The following is a 13788-nucleotide window of genomic DNA, read 5'->3' on the forward strand; positions in this document are numbered from 1 at the left end:
TGGGGGGGGTGTGTGGCTGATTCCTGACCCACAGCTGGGCCTGGCATCTTCGCCGGCATCGCCGTGGGCCACCTCCCGCGGTAACCGGATAGGGTCGAGTGGTGCCGCCCTGGCATCAGGAGGGCGAGGAGAAATAATAGGAACAGGCAGCAGAAAAATGTAAAGCAAAAAAATTCCTTTTGTCTTGAGAAAGCAGCCCTTCAGACCTTCTGTTCCTCCCTGAAATAGTTTTTCCTGCCACCCAAAAGGAGATGAAATATTCTGTGGGGTGTTATTTCAGAGGATTTTTTAATTGTTGTTTATTTTTACCTTAATCATGTGACGAAGCTTGTGAATGGCCTGATACGTGGGAAAATAAATATGCAAATACTGTCCCCAGGTTTGCCAGCAGGATTCCCCGATCCGTTTCGCAAACACACAGTTCAGCCGACGCTCGTTATCGGTTCTAGTCACTCCTGCAGGACCCCACAAAATGCAGCGCAGAAAACGCCCTTTTCTCCACAAGCTGGAAAGCTGTGGCTTGCGGGGAGCTTCGTGGCACCTTGCTCCCAGAACCTGCCTTTTGTGCACGGCTTTAGCTGGAAGCAGATGCAGGCACAGGGAGCCGCGGCGCTGCTCGTCCCGCAGCAGCTCGCAGGATGACACGGGACAGGGAGTTACTCCAGGTGTAGGCTGGAAATGGAGAGTAGCTTCCCAGAATCTTCCCCCATGCTGCAGTTTATTCCCCCTGCTGTGACCGCCGAGTGTGCCAGGGACACGGAGGTGCCTCGGCAAGTCCCAGCGCTGGAAGAGGGAGCGCCGTGCAGCTCTGGGCTGTGGGAGGAGGGCGGAGTGAGCTCAGGCTGCCAAGAGGCGCTGGACAATTAAACACTCTGGCCACGGGAGGAACCTCGGTGAACACAACATCCTCCCCTGCCCCCGTGCCGGGTCGGGGGCACCCCTCTGCTGCCTGCCAAAGAGCTCACCCTCACCGCCACGACCGGCGAGAGCCGAGCTGCTGGCGCATCCCAGGGTCTGGGCGTACGTCCACCAGGACAGGGGCTGGATCCAGCCCTGGAGTCACGGAACTGCCGGTCAGAGCCGCTCGCTACAGCCCCGGCACGCAAACTGCTTACCTAGTCACCCCCCGAGATGGTGTTCCCCCGTGCATGGAGGCAGATGTTTAGTTGTTTAAGATTTAAAATCCTCTGCCACAGAGACCCTTTTCCATAATGAGGCATGATTGGGAAGGGTGTAATCAATCCGTTTCTCCATACGAGAAGAGCGAGAGGCTTGGACAGGAGCACTAAGTGATTCACCAGGTTAGAGGCTCTCCTTGCCTCCCTTCTCCTCTCTGCTTAATTCTTCTAAGTTTGAAATGGATCCTTTGCTTCCATTTCTCTTTTTCTCACAAAATCAAATTCTGATACAAATGGAGCAGGATGGGAATGGGTTTATTTCTTTGCTATTTTAATACAGGTATCCAAATATTTCTGACTACAATTTTTCACAACAGTATTAACAAAAAAGATGAGTGGACTTGTAGCTGTTTCGTAACACCTGCTGAAGTTTCAGGATCTGAAGGACTGATGGGTCCTTCTGGGCCATGCCACCGCTGCTCGCTGCGCAGCCTTGTCGTTGCTGGTCAGAGCGTTAGAGCAGAGCCGCAGGCCCACAAGGAGAAATTCAGCAGCCTGGACAGACGTCGGTTCAGGCCCGCGCAGTTTCAGCTGAAGCTTTCCAGACTGGCTTTGACCCGCTCCATTTCATGCAGAAAACTGTAGAACTGGGGCAAAGTTAACTCTGCAGAAAAAAAAAAAAAAAAAAAGAGGCATCTAGTCCTAGATGTCAGTCACGCTTCCAATACTGGAAGAGCCGTCCTGGTGCTACCACAGAGCAACTGGCGTTCACCTAAGCTGGGCAGGGCTGGGCACCGCGACTCTCGGCAGCAGTTTCCTTACGCTGCGCGGGGTGCTGGGCTGGGATTCTCCTAACAGCAACCGGCGCTTGGGAATTGTTTCCTTTCTTTGTCTGCCGTGCTGCTCTGACTGCTTCTCACGGCTCCCTGGCGTATCTGCAGTTACTTATGCAAAGATGTGAAGGCTGCCCGACAGTCAGCGCTCCTAAATACTGCCAGGGTGACTGCGGCGGGGGGAGGCCAGGGCAGGAGCAGCCCCAGCACCCATCAGCTCGCAGGGACCCTTGCTGGGGTCCCTGCCCAAAGCTTCCCCACCTCCAGCAACCCCCAGGGGATTTCGTGTACTCAAATGCTTGCTTCTTTTCCAGAACTGTTAACTCACCTATATATATGTTTTCCATTTGGCTCCCTTTTTTAATCACCAGCTTCAGCTTGGGGGGAAGAAAAAGCAGAGGTTTATTAATTCAGAGAGACCTGTGTTCTGAGCACCATGAAAAGCCACAAGTACAGGGGCCTGCTGCAAAGCACACGCATATCTGACGGGCTTCTTGGGAAGCCTCGCTGCAGGAATAGATTCCTCAGGCATTAGGAGGATCTCTGGAAGTCCTCACAAATGATCACATTTCCCCTCCCTCCCCAAGACAGCGTGACCTTTGCTAGACTGAGCTTTCTGAACAGCTCTGAAGAGTGGGCTACACTTTTGTGATACGTGATGTCTTCAGGAGAGAAACACCGAGCGGCGTGCCGGCTATCTGCTGGCAGCTGCGCGCCGGAGACTGAAGCAGACGCCCTGTTGCAGAGCTCGTCCCTGTGAGATCTGGCTTTCCTCTCGTTCCTCTCACAGCCAGCACTTCCCACGTGCCTGGTTGCAGCTTGTTCCTTAACTGCACTACAACCTGAACTCGCTGATGTAGGAGATTTACCTGTAAGAAGATACTTCCCACTTTTTCCAGTTCGCTGCTCCCAGCAGTCACTGTGAGTCAGAAAGAAGAGAAGGGAGATAATTTATTAGCTAAACTGTGAAACAAAAAGTTATTTAGCTGAGAGCTGCTGCCGGGTTTCCCAACCCACTCAGTTTAGGTTTTAGCTCTATTACCTCCAAACTTCCACTCCATATCTATCAGCTGGTTAATCATCAGCGTCTGACCAACAGCCAGGCGCGTCAGGGTGGGGGAGTTCACCTTCCACTGCAAGGGCAAGAGATACACGAGCAATCAATTCAGAGAGGCCTCTATTTACGTTACCTGAAATTTCAACATAAGTCAGGAACGAGGCAGACTGATGGCAGAAGCCCAAAGTGGAGGTGTGCGAAGCGGCAAACGAACGTGCTCGGGAGGGCTTTCAAAGATGTTTGAGTCCTGCTAGGATTTCCCCCTGCCTTGTCAGTTCTGTAAATGAAACTCACTGGTTTTGTTTTAACAGTGGTTCAGTGTAACAATATCTGCACAAAAAGTCATGTGTTCGTGTAACTGCATGACCTCGGGGCTCAAAGCGTGCAAAGCAGGAAAACAATCAAATGAAAGCCACACAAGTGCAGGAATCACGAAACTGATGAGGTAGAGGCCACAGCAAACCAGACGTATCATTAGACTAAGTGTTCCTTATCAGTTATCTGAGGATCTTTGGTTCAAAATTCTGAGCTGGTTTTGAAGAAAATACCCAAAACGCTGACACATCTCGGTAGCACAGCGAGGTTTTACAAGTTCCCACTCAAAGACTGTCATTTTGTTAGCTTAGAAACAAGCAAAAATATATTAATACCTGTTCTGCAAAATAACTGGCTTTCTCCTCGCTGAGGCCTGTGGGAGAAACCATATGAGATTACTATATGTGATAAATATTAATTATCTTTTATTTAGTGAAAGTCAGGTGACCTACCTAGAGCAATAAAATCTGCTCTGACTTGTTCAGAAGACAAATTCCTCTTCAGGGCACCTGAATAAACAATGCAAGGAAGAAAAATCACTTTTTACTGAGTCAAACCAATCTTCACCGAGTCAAATAAATGCAGGGACGGAGACTCCGCGATAGAAAGCCTCGGTCCCTGGACTGTGTTTTGAAACAAACCACAGCTCCTCAAGGTAGGAAATAGAGTTGTGCCTGCCGGGGTCTCTGCGGATGCCCAGTGCTTTAAAAGTCCGGGCGATGGGAGCGCCGGGGAGAGGCAGAGATTTCATTGCGGGTATCCATGGGAACAGCGGCAGCGGTTGTGTTTTGAAGTTGCTGCTTTCTCTCCTATAGAAGCTTTGCTTGTTAAAGGAGAACTGTTAAGGCTGGCAGGCTACTAATTTGACCTACCTGCTGTGTTTTGGATTATGGGTGTGAACGTGTGCATATAACACTTTCCCCTGCTGTGCCTGCCTCCTTTGTTCTGGGGCACAGGCAGCACATGGAAGTTTACAAGGATTCTGTTCTCTGAAGCCAAGAGCAGGAATCTCATAAATTCAAAGCGACTGCCAGCCCCACGTGGCTTCCCGACTGTGTAGCGCACGGGCAAAGTTATCTGCTGTAAACTGGTCCAATGGTGTCTGTGGTGTCCCAGAGCTAATGCCAAGTCACAGCGGGACTGGGGGCCAGTGCACCCGAACAGGAACGATGAGATGGACTGCACCTAGGCCAGAACCAGGACGGGAGAAAGTGCCGATTCCACACTAAATACCCCCAAGACAGCTGTAGGAAAGGAAATTATTCAGTGCTACTCCTGGATAGAAGAAACGGCTTGAAGTAGGAGAACAAGTTTAGACCAAATGCAGGAAACAGTTGCGCACGGTTTCACTGCTGTGAAGAAAGCTATGGGGAGCTCAGGACTGAAGGATAATAGCAACAGGACTATTAATAACGAGAAGGATCAATGGGATGAACGTGCAGTGGAGGTGTTTGATGCATTATCATGTCAAACGGCAGCCACAACATCAGAGTAATCTCATAAAGAACTGGAGTCTGGGGTATTCAGGGGGAATCCCCCTGCTCCTCTTCCCCGCTATTTATGAATGAGAAACTGCTGGACACAGAAGTGTTTCTCTAAAACAAGGCTGCAAGGACAGACATTTCCTTTACACGGCCTAGAACTACACTGGTTTCCAGCCCGGCCCTAGAGGGGTGCGTACGCTGTCTTATCTGTCCCAAACAGTGCTTGTACTTGTAGGAATTACAGTACTGGCTCACTTGGATGGAAGTTCCTGCGAAGACTTAGTGCCAACGTAAGGCTGTGCTGGGCTGGCAAAATGGATTTACAGGTACAAGTTAAACCAAGCACCGTCCCAGTGTTGTGCTCGCGTTTAATGCATAGATGTTCAAGTGAGTTCAGTTAAGCCTGTGAAATGTGTGTGCAGAGAGGGTATGTCAACAGGAGAACTTTTGATTCTTAAACGCTAAGCCATTTATCAGCTACCATTAGCACTTACTCTGCAAACCAAGGGCACTGAAGTTCCGAAGATGTATCACTTACCGTTAGGTACCAGCAGAAAACTTTTGACAATGTTTTTCAGGGGGCCCAAGCTGATTTTGTTCATGGTGGCAAAGTCTGAGAGCTGAGTCAGAAACCTCTCTACCTGCTCGAGAGAAAGAACAGGGACACGACCTTATCTCTTTATGTTTCCCGACCAGAGAGCTGCATTCACACCCTTCTCCTCGGAGTTCCGCACATGCCTCACCTCCCTGGGCTCCGTTAGAAAGCGGAAGAGCACTTCGGTCAGCGCTGAGAATTGCTGCGGAGAAAGAGGACAGCGTTACGGCGTCGGGCACCAGCACGCTTCCTTCCTCGGCACTCCGCCACCCCCATCACCGCCACACCGCAGCTCCACCTGCCGCCGGCACGCTGGGCCCAGGGCCTGACCCCCCCGTGCCGGTAAGGCACCCCCGCGCTCGGCACCGCAAGATGCCTACGGACGGGATTTGCTCATGGCTGCTTTTCAGAGACTCTCAAAGAGTTTGTGCAGCTGGTAGCTGGCACTGCGCGGGGCTTTTGTGACTCGTGGCTAATCAGAAGCTGCTGTTCTATCCTGTGTAATCCGAAAACCGGGAGTGGGAAAAGATGCGAGCATCTACGCTCATGTTTCACGAACCCCACGGGGTAACCAGAGTAACTCAGGAAAGAGGAACTGGTTAAAGGTCTAGTTGCTGCCTCCGGCTTTCTGAGCGGGCAGCTGGCAGGGCTGGAGGTGCCTGCAGGGCAGAGCTCCCCCACCCTCCTCCTCCGCCCACACCACCGGCCTCGACCTTCTGGGAACCGGGGAGCGTGGGCAGGGCTGCTGGTGCAGCGGCTCGTCCCGTCCCCCCCTCACCCCCAGCCGTGGAAGGGGGGGCGGCACCGGGCTGTCACCCCCGGCCCCCGGCCCCCTGCGCTAAAGCAGCCTCGGCCCTTCCACGAGCTTCAGCACAAGCCGAACCGGCTGCCGAGTCGCGGCCGCACGCCCGGTGCCCGGGACGGGAGGGCGGCGGGGCGGCCGCCGCAGCCCCCGGGGGGGAGCCCCTTGGCCCGGGGGGGAGCCCCTTGGCCCGCAGCCCCCGGGGGGAGCCCCTTGGCCCGCAGCCCCCGGGGGGGAGCCCCTTGGCCCGGGGGGGAGCCCCTTGGCCCGCAGCCCTCGGGGGGCAGACCCTTCGCCCGCAGCCCCCAGGGGGAGCCCCTTGGCCCGCAGCCCCCGGGGGACCCAGCTCCCGGCGCTGCCCGGCCGCGCTCCGCAACCCCTCCCCGGTCACCGCCAACCGCGGCGGGACCCTGGGGCCGGGGCCGGGGGGGCCCGGGGGTGCTCGGAGGCCTGTTGCCCCCCCCCACCTCCCCGGGGCGGCGCCTCGCCCCGACCGGCTGCGGCTGCCCGGGCGCCGGCGGCCCCGCGGGTCCCCGGTACCGGGGCTGCCCCCCCCCCGGCCCCACCTGGGCGCTGAGCTGGTTGAGGTTGTGCATGTCGCCGCTCACCGCCTCCGGCACCGGGTCGCGGGTGAAGTTGAGCAGCCCCATGGCGGCGGCCGCGGCTCCGCCCGCCCCCGCCCGCCGCAGCCTGAGCATTGGCGGCAGCACTTTCCGCACGGGCGCGGGACGGCGGGGGGCACCGGGCGGGGGGGCACGGAGCACCCCGAGGGGGGCACGGGTGGGGGGCACGGCGCACCCCGAGGGGGGCACGGGTGGGGGGCACGGCGCACCCCGAGGGGGGCACCGGGGCGGGGGGGCACGGAGCACCCCGAGGAGGGCACGGGTGGGGGGCACGGCGCACCCCGAGGGGGGCACCGGGGGGGGGCCATGGCGCACCCCGAGGGGGGCACCGGGGCGGGGGGGCACGGCGCACCCCGAGGAGGGCACCGGGGGTGGGGGGGGCCATGGCGCACCCCGAGGAGGGCACGGGTGGGGGGCACGGCGCACCCCGAGGAGGGCACGGGTGGGGGGGGGCACGGCGCACCCCGAGGGGGGCACCGGGGCGGGGGGGGGGCCATGGCGCACCCCGAGGGGGGCACCGGGGCGGGGGGCACGGCGCACCCCGAGGAGGGCACGGGTGGGGGGCACGGCGCACCCCGAGGGGGGCACCGGGGGTGGGGGGGGCCACGGCGCACCCCGAGGAGGGCACGGGTGGGGGGCACGGCGCACCCCGAGGAAGGCACGGGGCGGGGGGGGCCATAGCACACCCCGAGGCAGCCCCCCCCCCCCCCCCCCCCCCCCCCAGGGGCAGAGTGGCCAGCAGCCCGGTGTGCCCGCTCGTCCCCCCCGGGGCTGCCAGCGGGGCCCCTGTGCAGGCGGGGGGAGCGCCGCCGGGCTCTTCCCCCCCCCCCCCCCCCTACCTCCACGCGCCCCTAATCACTCATCCGGAACGATTATTTCTAATGGGAAGGGTTGGGGCGGCCTTTTGCTTTCCTACCCAGACCCCCCCAAATCCGAGCCGCAGCCCAGCTACCTGCCGATAAACGCTTACTCTGCGTTCCTCCAGAGATACTTAGCCGCATGTTTAATTTTATGCACTTGATCACTGCCGTGAGAAGTAAAACGGCTGGTTGCTGGTGAGCGTGGAGCCTAAACTACAAAAGGGGGAAAACGGGGGAGAGCTGTGGGTACCCTCTGCGCGGAGCCTCCAACCTCACCTGCGGGGTGGTCTGGCTGACAGCTCAACAGTGTTAAGTCATTTTTCTGTACGCAAACCTCAGATAAATCATTTAAAAACCATAATCTATAGGATGAATGTTTTTTCTTTCGTTTGAAAATTCTACTTGGGACCCGAAACGTGTGTGACTTTCCCCCTCCAGCTGCTGCTCCAGCTGTGCCCGCTGCCGAGCGAGGCCCAGGCTCGGGGTGACAGTGACGGGTGGCCCCAGGGCTGAGCAGCCCGTGTCCCACGCCGGGCGCCATGGGACGGACGGGTGCTGGGTCAGTCAGAGGCAGCTCCGGACCGAGCCAGCCCATGGGCAGAAAGTGCCCGCATGTCGAAGGGGTCAGGGTTTCACGGGGAGAGTTCAACCCGATTCTCGCCATAACCTCTAAGCAGGAGGTCTCCTTGATTTCAGAGATGCGGAGGAAGGCAGGTGAGTGGTAAAATCGCCTTCTCACCCTCTGTTTCATGGTCTTGTTTCTGTTTGTGCTTGGGAGAAGGCCTTGATCCAGGAAATATTAAAACTGGATGTATTCCCACAGAGGACAATGGAGCTGATCACATCCTTAAGGACTCCCTGGCCTTAAGCTGCTATTTTGCAGCTTTTCAAGAGCAGGAAATTAAGGTCTCCAGCAGTTATTCCACTATTGGTGTGAATGTGCCTGACCTGTTTTATCTGGGAAGGTGTTCATGGCTGCCCAGGCGGACTGGGTGGACAGACAGTGTAAAAAAGCATTTGTGGAAGGTAAAACTGCCCAAGCCCACAAGGCTTCTGTTTTATTACTGACACTTTCAATTGCAAATGAGAGTGTAGGAAATTTTATAGTGCCTTTCATTGGGAAGATATCCCAGTAGTGGTTTATAAACAAGGAGTTAAGCAGCAAAGTACCACTAATGATGAGGAGTTGAGATATTTACTGGTGATCTGGCTGGAAACAGCGTTCATGCTTCGTTTTCTTCTCCCTCTACCACCTAGCCCAGCTGGGAGATTTTCTGTTATTTCATATACACAGGGTGGAACCCTGTACCTTGAATGAAAGGGATTGTTGAGGTGAAAAAATTACATGCGAGGGTGCTTGAGGGATTTGACCCTAAATATTTAGGACACCTTAAAAGAAGGTGCAGATTTTTCACATTGGAAAAATTTATCAGGTTCTGTGGTGAACTGGCCACATCGGCATGTTTAAAACCACAGGATATGCTTGTATCTCCAAAACAGTTAACCTTAGCTAAAACTAATTCAGGGAAATGTATGGACTGGGTAGCACGAGGTGCCAGTGCGTGTGAACACAACATTCCTCTCTGTCTTTAAAATGTTACATACAGCTTTATGTAAGTTTTCCTGTGTGTAAATTAATAATGGCAGTTAATTATTGCACATTTTCATAACCACCAAAATTCATTCACCTGTACTGTGTGGCCAAAAAACTGAGACAAGGGAAGAGGCAATTTTCTGTCTGCTTTGTATGCCAGGATTTGCCGTGCAGGAGCAGCCTGCAACTGATCTTTACTTCCCCGTCTTTCTAGGGTGATGCTTTAGAAACTAATTAAGGATGGTCTCGGTGCACGCACGTGTGCTTGTGTGAGCATGCAGAAGGTACAGCGGGAGGGAGAAGCCAACGTAGTTGAACAATTTCCCAGGCAGCAAACCAAATTCATGGGGAAAGTTGAGTGACAGGATCCAAGAAGAAGAGTCTCAGCTGAGGTACGTACGTGCTCATAACATCCTGTTCAAACAATCGCCAGGAAATTCGGCAGTCCCACCTCCTGGGATGCCGGTTTGGCTGCGGCGTGGCACACCAGTGCAAGGAACCCTGGTACGGCACTGCCGGTTCTGCCAGCAAGGCAGGCTGGGTTCTGCCAGCGCTCCTTTTTGAAAAGGATTTATCTAAATGAAAGGTTGCAGGGTGACAATCTGGGTTAGTTACAGGGGTGCCAGGCAGCCGATGGTCCCCAGGGCCCCGGGCAGAGCCCCCAGGGCTGCTCCGTGGGTGCCTCTGCCAGGCCATTCTCATGCAGAAAATGTCTGATGGACTCATCAGAGCTGAGGACAGCAGTTCAGGTACAGATATGGGCTCTTGTTCACCACAAATACTGGAGTAAAAGCAGCAGCCAAAAGCAATGGGGGAGGGGGACACGGGGAGGGAAATAGGGCTTTAAAAATGGTGCACTCCAAAATGAACCGAACCCGAGGATCCATGTGCCCTACTTCAGATGGATTTTTCAGCTTCATTTCACCTGTCAGACTTGAAAAGTTTCCTCAGCAGTTGGAGGGTGTTATCTGGGGAAGGGTCCTTATCGTATATTCCCAAGAGATCAAATCCTGGGGTGTCACCGTCCTGTCCCCTGATGCCCCTTTCTATCCAAAGCTCTCAAAGCCCTTTGCAGCCACTCCGAGGTCAGCCTTGGAGCACCTTTCCTGAAGTGGGGGAGCACTGCCTGCAGTTAGTGGCCCGAGAAAGGCCTGGAAAAGGGAAGAGAGTGTGAACGAGCCAGGGGGTAAAACCTTTCAGCCTGGTTGGTGCTGAGCCTACCCGCTGTGTGCTCTGCCCATCTGCAGTGTCTGTGCACTGAGAACATCTCTCTACACGGGCTGAGGGATGCTGCAGCTCCTCCCGGCTTGCTGGTGAGATGGCGATTGCCTGGCTGAAGCTTTGGAGGGGTTAGTTCTGTTCCTAGGGGAAGCTGATATAAATGAGACCTTTGAGACCAGGATTTCAGTTTCTCCCACAGTTTAATGCCCCTTCCTCTCCCCCCCATCACACTTTGCACCATTTGCTCGCAGGCAAATGTTGCTACAGGAGTAAATTATTGCAAGCATTGTGTGCAAAGGTTGCAGTGGAGGTGGCAGCACCACTGCCGGGCTCCGGTACGCTCCTGCCTTGTGACCGCAGGCAAACCCCTTCCTCTGCCGGCGAGCAGAGATGATAATCCCTTACCCACGGGGGAAGGAAAGGCTCTGGACCTGGAGTGGAGGGGGGTCTGCTGGCAGCCGCCCCCGGGGAGCAGCATTTCTCCTGATAAAAGTATATATGCTTAGGAGGGCGGTTTGGGGAGGCCTCGTCACTTCAGATTAGGCTGTAGCAGGCGTATCCTGTTTTCTAGGAAAAAGAGGATTTTGTGGCCAGCTTTGTTAGAGAGGCATTGAAGATTTTTCTTTGTGCGCCTTTGCGTTTGAAGTTTACACGCGGGTAGCTGCAGACTTTCTAGATGTTTTGGTTACACAGATGACACTTATTTTTAACCTTATTTTTATTAGAGGTTTGTATCATGTGGTCCTGCCCAGCCCACAGGAAGGTCTAGAAATTTTATGTAGGGGGGATAACACTTCCTATCTCCGTGTAAACAGCAATTCCTCCCAGATGGGAGAAGCCAGCCCAGCTGTAAGGGGAGGCTGGAGGCTCCATTCCCACATGTGGCAGCAGGATGAGGCTTTCCCACAGCAGGGACAGACCTTGCTTTCAGTAGCCAGAGCCCTGCCACTGCGCTGGGGGTGGCACAGCTCTGCTCCAGGCTTGGGAGAGCTCTGGGGAGCAGTGGCGAAGAGCAGCTGGTCACTGGGAGCTGCGATGGAGCAGAGCTGGTGGAGCTGGTGGGCGGCCAGCGCGGGGCTGGGGTGAGGGCTCAGGCCACGGAGCTGCTCGTGGAAGAGGAGGACTCATCCCGCAGGACATGCTCCCAAGGGGTCTTGCAGTGAAGAATGCTGGGCAGTGCAAATGATTGTTACTGCAGGCTGTGTGTACACTGACACGGGAAACCCCAAAGCCTGAACTCGGCAGGAACGTCGCCGCCAGATTCAGCGAAAGGAAAAGTTCCTCCTGCTCCCTGCCCCAGGAGGTCACAACTGTCTGGCGTGATTTAATGGTGCTGGTGCTTCTCCCTACCTGCTAGAAGACTAAACAAGCACTTAGCTGTAACTGGGGCCTGGGAACCTGGGACCCAGAGATCCAGAGATGACAAGGTTGCACTGCTGGTGGCTGTAGGTAATGACACATATTTGCTCAATTGCTTTATTTGTTCAGAATCTCCAGGCTGGGGTGCAAAGCAAGAGACAGCAGGTAATTGGAGATCTGGACAGGGAATGGAGTTGCTTTGCCTGGCCAGGGTGGCAAAGGAGAATTTTAGGAAGAAATTTGAAGTGGGAGAATAAGGTGGACAGAGGAGAGCTGGGCCTGGTGCCATAACCTGGCTCCTGCAGCTGGTCGGTCACCAGTGCCACGGGTTGGAAATGCTGGCCGCGTGCGAAAACGGCTCTTGCTGGAATGATTTTTTGCAGGAGCACTGGGCAGTCCAGCGGTGCTGCCGATGGGAGTCACTCGCTCACGGGGTAGGGACGTGTCCGTGGCACGGGGCGCAGAGGACGCCCAGCCTGCGCCCAGGGGTGGGCAGGGACCCCCCACTGCTCCCCAGCTGCTGCTCCCTGCTCGGGTAAGCCCTGGCCATGCTTCCCATCTTCTCGGCAGCTGCTCCAGAGAGGGAACGGAGGAGTTTTTCCCCCACGGCCATGTCCCAGTGCTTGTCCATGCTGGAGAGCCTCAGGGCTGGTGGGGAGCAGGGCCGGGCGGGGGGGCTGCCCGCTGCAAGCCCTTGTTCAGCAGGGCTGGCAGAGAGCCTGGCGCAGGGTACCAGAAATATCTGGCAGGAGCCTAAATATAAAATCCTCTTTAGAGGTACCTTTTCTTCTCGTGAGATGACATACAAACCCTCTGGACTGCTAGGAAATAAACTGGCAGTATCTCTCTGTGGTTGTGTGTAGCACAGACATGGAAAAGGGTCAGGCTTTGGCTCATAATCTGCCCAGAGCTGCTTTGTTCGGTACCAGGCCTTTTTCACAAACAGTATGCACAGACCTGCTCTCCTGAATTAAATGATAACTGAGGGGAAGAGAGAGAAAGAGGGCGTTTCAGCGGGGCGGGAGATTGATGGCAGGTCAGTGAGGCCAACAGAGGCAGGAAGGTTTCCGTAGAAAGGGAGAGGAGCCCGTGGATGCTTGAAGCAAGGGCTAATTCCACCCTAACAGTGCCCTAGAAAGTCTCATGAGCACATTTTGCTTTCCCAAATTTGGAAAACCAAACAGGAGTAACATCTATTTGCTTGGTTTTAATCTACTCGGCGGAGTTGCAAATTAGCTTTAGGTTTATGCAGCATGTGTTTATTTGAACTGTAATCTCCAGTGTTCCCAAAGGCTTATCCAGACCAGATTTCTTGGCTTCTCTTGTTCACTTGCGGGGCTTTTTTTGCACATGCAGCCACATTTTTCATGCTTGTGTTTCGCAGGGATGGAGGGGTGTTCCGGGGGAACCTGCCGTACAGGCCTTGGGCTGGTCCAGGCACTTCCCGCAGGGTTCGGATGCTTTGGCTAACTCACTCATTTTTCCTCCTGGCTTTGAACGCTTATTTCTATCACAACAGGATAATCATATGCCTTCTTTTTACTGTTCTACAGTTTTCTGCTGGATCTAGAAGTAATAGCAAGTGAGCAGAGAAGATTATACCCCACGTGGACTCTGGATGCTTTGTCTTGGGCAGGAGAGGCGCAGACTGTTTTCCTGGTCCCCAGCACAGCCCTTGCAAGTGTCTTGTCTCTGTACAGGAAAGGGAAAGAACAAACAAACAAACAAAAATTGACTGTAAAACTTGGGGAGGCTTTGTCTGCCCACGCCGCGCTGCGTGGGACGCGGTGCTGATGGAAAGCCGGTGGGCAGAGGGGTGACTGGGGGGGGGGTTGTGCGTGTGAGGGCTCTGCCCGGCCCCGGGGTGCCCCTTCTCCCCCGGGGGGGCTCCTCTGCCGCGGGGGCTGAGCTCCGGGGGGCTCTGGGG

The 13788-nt window shown here is 55.3% G+C and overlaps 1 protein-coding gene across 1 annotated transcript; it reads right to left on the reverse strand.

Moving 5' to 3' along the window:
- Positions 1 to 1416: 1416 nt before the first annotated feature.
- Positions 1417 to 6906, reverse strand: COMMD7 (COMM domain containing 7). The gene is made up of 9 exons (XM_042801279.1): positions 6771 to 6906; positions 5551 to 5604; positions 5346 to 5448; positions 3776 to 3832; positions 3659 to 3696; positions 2994 to 3084; positions 2821 to 2870; positions 2280 to 2328; positions 1417 to 1782 (listed from the first exon to the last, which is right to left on the reverse strand). Exons 1-9 carry the CDS (start codon positions 6900 to 6902, stop codon positions 1706 to 1708), a joined length of 651 nt encoding a protein of 216 aa, XP_042657213.1. The 5' UTR covers positions 6903 to 6906; the 3' UTR covers positions 1417 to 1705.
- Between the last annotated feature and the right edge of the window lie 6882 nt (positions 6907 to 13788).

The sequence above is a fragment of the Tyto alba genome, unplaced genomic scaffold (genome assembly GCF_018691265.1).
Source record: "Tyto alba isolate M040663 unplaced genomic scaffold, T.alba_DEE_v4.0 Super-Scaffold_33, whole genome shotgun sequence".
Taxonomy (NCBI): Eukaryota; Metazoa; Chordata; class Aves; order Strigiformes; family Tytonidae; genus Tyto; species Tyto alba.